Below are 6,019 nucleotides of genomic sequence, written 5' to 3' on the forward strand. Positions count from 1 at the left end.
TAACACCCTCGTTTTCTTCATACTCATTTAGAGTATTGATTTCCAGACAAACGATTATGAGAAGCAATTGTAGAGCCCCAGTTTTATTTTTGTTTCATTCTAAATCCGTTCATTTGGCACAGCAACAATAACGAATACAGTGAATCTGATTTTATCAGCCCCCGATTTCATCTACCCCCGATTTTATCAGCTTTTTGACCCGATTTTATCAGCTTCATATGAAAATTGATAGTTGGTAGTTTGATGGGCTCTAGCAGTCGAACCAAATTGAATTCGAGTAAATCCTTTCTTGAGCATATTTTTCTTATCTTAGAGATCCGAAACATGCAAAGTTTTTTTTGAATTTTGCACTGTCTGACCCCCTTAAGGGCAGTTTAAGCAAAATAATCAGGAAAGCTTATGAGGCTTCTTAAAAAGAAAGAAAAATATATGTCCCGATTTTATCAATGTCCCGGTTTTATCAACCTAAAGTTGACCAAGGGGCTGATAAAAACGGGTCTTAACTGTATAACAACCGCGGGCGGTTATTAGTGATTTGGATTTTTTGACATTCTTATCAATCATCTCCATATGGTTGCGCGCCATTTGCGGCAAGCAGGAAAAACAAGTTAACATTTGAAAAGGCCGTTTGAATTTTACAACACTTTGGTGACCTCGAGTATCGTGTCTGCTAGGTCTGTGGCCTGATAGGATTTTTTGCAGAACAATTCAACTCGCAAAGTGAATTACACTTTGCGAGTTGAATTGGCTACAGCTTGACACAAAGGCATTTCATGCTTAAGACAAAACATTCATCCGTTTGCATTGAAACCAGATCCGTCTTTCTAAAGACGTATTCTTTTATATATGGACAACAACACAACTGAGTAGAAAGTTCCAACAAGCCATCCAAATGTGTCGAGATGAGGCAAGCATTTTTAATGCATTATTCCCAAAAAGCAATATTTTGAGACAAGGGTTGTATTTTCAACTCTTCTGACAGTCTCTTACAGATATGCTACATTTACAGACTTTTGAAATATCAATAGACTGTTTAGCAAAATTGTACAAGAATGACGATTCGAAGGAATTATTTCTTCTTTGTCTAGTCTTCAGACTATTTAAATATTCTCAACTATCTCAACAAAACACGTGGCATTTCTGCCCGAGTGTAACTTTGTCATCAAAATTATTAATCAACATATGCATTCGATTATGTATAAAGTAGGTATTGTAAAGATCTTTAATTAGTAGATATCGATTGAAGAGATAACATAACACACATTTAATTTTCGTCATCCTCAATCTTCGGCGCTAGATAATATCGAATGTGTCCGAGGTCTGTTATTTTATACTCTACAACCAACGGAACGTCCGCTGACATCGATAATTGTACTTGATTGGATAACGGTGTTGCCTTTGTGAAAGAATTTAGGTAGCGACAGGCAAAGGTAAGCGTCACCGGTTCCTGCATTTCGATTATGACAGCTTCTTCTTCCTTCTCTACTGTCGAAGTCTGAGCCAGCTTTATGTTAGCCGATCCGGCATCACCCGATGCGGAAAATTTAACACCTAATCATAAAATGGTATTATTCGAGAATCCTGTCTGACAATAACTACAAAATTACCTTCTTTTGTGCAGGAAATGACAACAGACTCGCCAAACTGGGATAGATCTCGGCAGATGCGAGCAAACTCAATGGCAGGCATCCGAACGATACAAGCGTAGTCTGTCTCTGGTATTCCCAAATGTTCCTGATCTAGGTTCATCAATTTCATTTCGTAGTCGGAAACTTTCTCCTGGTTTTGAGACTCAAACATGAATGTAACCGTATCCGCATTATCTTGTGCCTTCATGGTAACGGTGTCGTCATTGTTGGCACATTTCATAATTTTAGACATGTTGGCCAGGTTCATTCCCATTGAAAGGTTTCTATCACACCGATATTTATCGAATCCATCCGAACGCAGCGATAGTGAAACCAACGAAACGTGGGAGTTGTCCATTGCCTGCAGCTGAATTCCAGAGTCACTACAATCAAAAGTCGCTTCGTTTAGTAGGTCCTTGATGGCATCCAGGACCTTCTTCAGAGTGGTACTAGCGACTAGCCGAGCCTCGAACATTTTGACGGTCTGCAAAATATATTTATTCTATTTACTAGGTAACGTGAAATCAATGAATACTCATACTTTATTTTAAATATAATACTATCAAGCTTAGCGCGAATAATTGCAAGAATATTACGATATGTACAAAAACACGTCACAACTTGAATGAAGTCTTCCGATAAATGAATGGACTACGACAAAATAGTGGGAAACTGCGGGCGATGCCAACACCGAAAGGGCGCGAAATAATAACAGCTGTCGATTGAAAACGCAAAAAAGCATAAACATATTTTCCAAATGTTCCACATGCGTTGCCCAGCTCTATGCATACACTGAAAAATCATGTATGATGATTTATACTAGAAAAATTCTAGTAAGAGAAGTTTAGAGTTTTTCTAATTTATACATGTTGCGATTAATTCTATAGTTACTATCAAAGAGAATAGGGAAAGAGGCGAATAGTGTGAAGCCGAAAATACCTTATTGAGCAGACCAATCGTGCAATGTAAATAAACATTACTCATGCCTGAGTTGGAGGAGATAAGTATTGTACATCTATCAAAAAAGAAATTTGAATTTTCGTCAGAATTCAGTTCAGTCATGATTTTAAGGTGCATTCTAGAGTATATGTATAAGTAAAAACAAGCTTTAAAATTATTCCATCTCTTTGTTTCAAAATGCACATCATTTGATAAACAAATCGAACGATCGACAGACGGTTTCTTTTCAAAATATAATAGGAGTCATTTAAAGTGCTGCCTGTGGAAGCGGTTGCCAAAATTCTAGTGTTGAAATCATCATAAAGGGAGTGTTGCCTTTTTGACTGATTTTCACTCTTCGTCTCTTTCCCTATTCTCTTTGGTTACTATAGGTTTGTTCCAGTACCAGGAGAAACTGGAAGTACTCCGGAGCAAACAGGGAGAAAATCGTTCCTGTACTATCTTCTTCTCTTTTTTCTTCTTGTGGTGGAAAACCGGAGTGAAAAGGAGCAAGACTTTTTTGCTCCGGAGCAACAGGGAGTAACTTCCATGTACTGGAACAAACCTTATATTCATAGTGAGGCGGACACAAAAGCCGGTAACTGGCAAGATGGAGAGAAAGGTGGGAACATTTGACACTTTTGAGTGTATTAGTATTATCACAGCCCGAATAGAAATGTACAGTAACAAAACCATGATTTTCACTGTGACAGTACAGTAATTTTACAATAATTTACAGTAAGTTTTAGTGTTATGCTACAATACAAAAACAATAAACTTTAACGTTTTTACAGTAAATTTCAATGTAAAATAGACTTTTACAGTGAAAAAGGGAGGTGGTTATGTATCTTAACATTAAAAAAATCAATTTTTCTCCATACATTTTTTTCTCGAAAACAGTAAAATTTAATGTGAATGCACTGTATCAGTTTTTTGCTGAACAGTGAAATTTATTGTTACATGAAATATTATTGTAAATCTGCTGTGAGAACTTGGCATCGAACAATGTTGAAACAGTAATAACTATAATATTTATTGTTTTATGATTGTTTGTAGGGTAAATGCTATTGTAAAATTCTATCCGGGAGAGAACAAACATCCATGATCGAACAAAAATATTTAAAAAACATGTGTAAACATTTGAATTAATATACTAAAAACACTAGCGCCGCCACACCAACCTATCCCAACGATCCGTCAAATCGATTCCGGAACCGGTTCGAAATCCTGGATGGATTCTGCATGGAATCTAGCTCGAAGAAAACAACCGATTCCGACTCTATCGGTTGACGCATTTGAGCTGGAATTCATGCTGGAAGTCCGAATCGGTTCCGGACTAGTTTGACTGGGTAGAGGAATAACCGCTGTCAATTCTGTCGCACTCAGCCACAAAAGAACATGACGACAGTAGCGCACCTGGTTTAGATATCAAAACTACCTTCGAAACCGTTAGAGATTTTACACAAGTTGAATGCTGAAGATGGACGTCTGTTCTCTGTGGTATTATACTTGCAAAATTAAGCATGGCGGCCGGGGCCCTTGAAGTAAACATCAACATCCGAACGAGTATCCTGATTCTTTGGCGCACGATGAAAAGTCAGAAAACGCCGAGCTTCACTTCGGATCTATCGATTAGAACACTTATGGACACTTTTTACCTCGAAAAAAACCGATTAAATTAACTATGACCGAACCGAAACAAAACTTATGGCAACAGAAGGGCCCGCTACGTCAACTGTTTGTGCTTTTCTTCTTCATATCCTCTTGTTTTTTCGACTTCATCAATGAAAAATGACAACCGCACTCACACACAGAAAAAAATGTGCCCACCTGTATCCGTCTTGGGTAACTGGTAGCTCTTATTTCAAGAAAAAAAACACTAGAGCACTCTAGTTAGAGTGTGGCCAAAAGGCCATGACGTATCCAAACGAACATGGAATTTGACGTATACACAATAGAAATACGTCAAATTTCATGTTCGTATGGATACGTCATGGCCTCTTGGCCACACTCTAACTAGAGTGCTCTAGAAAACACCGGCATCCCATGCAAATGTTCAAGCCTTAGAGTATGTTCAGGAGTGTTTCAGTTCTAGATTCATAATTTTGACAGTTCTATAATATATAACTGAAAATTTTAAAACTGGAACTTGCTTTCCCCAGCAGCAGTTTTAGCGGATGTTCTATTCAGTTTAAAATTCATGTCTCGCCATACCTTCAGCGTTACTGCATTCAAATTTATTTTTTTCCAGTCTATGTGGTCTAAGTGTCTGTGCTGAATACTTTGCATGTATTTAAAACACAGTTCTAAACGTGTTTTAAAATCAGCAACAAATAGAACAGCGTCGCATGTTCAGGAGCGTTTCATTTTTATAAGAGTTTCAAAGTAGAACTGGAACTGAAACAATCACATCTCCAGCAGAGCATTTTGTTTTATACTTTCGAACAGTTTTGTTTTAAAATTTAAAACTGCTATACCACGCCGTTCTATTTGTTTAGAACTGTGTTTTAAATACATGGAGAGAACTCAACACAGATACTTATGTGGTTTTTGTTTGAGGCGAAACTGAGTCAGTTCCTAACCCCAACTGCTGTCAAAATGTATGAACTGACAGCGGTTGGGGTTAGAACCTGACTCAGTTTCAGGTTCAAGCGAAATCGCTATTGCTTGTGGCACTAAAAACTGGATTCTAATCGCACTGCGCACTTACCATTCTTCCATTAAATTCTTCTCATAGACCGGTTAGTTCGACTGGTCTGTCTATGAAAGTACCATCTCTACCACTTGAAATACATGTTTTTTGACAGCTCGCAGTTTTGAGATCACTCGCACTTTAAAAGTGCGGAGTCCAGGTTGGTGGGAAGTGCGCAATATTAGACTTAAAACGGATACGGGTGTGCACATTTTTTTCTGTGTGTGAGTGCGGTTGTCATTTTTCTTTGATGAAGCTTATGGCGATTTCGCTTGAACCTGAAACTGAATCAGGTTCTAACCCCAACCGCTGTCAGTTCATACATTTTGACAGCAGTTGGGGTTAGGAACTGACTCAGTTTCGCCTCAAACGAAAACCACATTAGTATGCACCTCTTGCGAAATGAGGTCGCGAAATATTTTTCCTTCTTCCGTGCGGAATTTTGACATTTGTTCGCGAAAACTAGTCTGTGTGTTTGCTGTTAGATGTCGCTTTTGATAACTGGAAAACGACATCAGCTGTTGTTTGTTTATTTCTTTTTTATATTTCTGTTGTCATTTAAATGTTTTAAATAATGTATTTTATTAATTCATCACGGATGTGTATGAAATCGGTAACAATTGTAAACCTATTTGCCATTCATGAAGCTCTCAGGGAAGTGACGTACTCAGCGTGAATCATATTTCGAGCATGATTAATCATAATGCTTATTTGTGACGGTTCCGGATGTCTCGGGGAAGTTCAGTCTGACCAATTTAGA

The 6,019-nt window shown here is 37.9% G+C and overlaps 1 protein-coding gene across 1 annotated transcript; it reads right to left on the minus strand.

Moving 5' to 3' along the window:
* Positions 1 to 1,187: 1,187 nt before the first annotated feature.
* Positions 1,188 to 2,414, minus strand: LOC131682673 (proliferating cell nuclear antigen). The gene is made up of 3 exons (XM_058964340.1): positions 2,170 to 2,414; positions 1,608 to 2,112; positions 1,188 to 1,551 (listed from the first exon to the last, which is right to left on the minus strand). Exons 2-3 carry the CDS (start codon positions 2,101 to 2,103, stop codon positions 1,265 to 1,267), a joined length of 783 nt encoding a protein of 260 aa, XP_058820323.1. The 5' UTR covers positions 2,104 to 2,112; positions 2,170 to 2,414; the 3' UTR covers positions 1,188 to 1,264.
* Positions 2,415 to 6,019: the final 3,605 nt, after the last annotated feature.

This window comes from Topomyia yanbarensis, chromosome 2 (assembly GCF_030247195.1).
Source record: "Topomyia yanbarensis strain Yona2022 chromosome 2, ASM3024719v1, whole genome shotgun sequence".
NCBI lineage: Eukaryota > Metazoa > Arthropoda > Insecta > Diptera > Culicidae > Topomyia > Topomyia yanbarensis.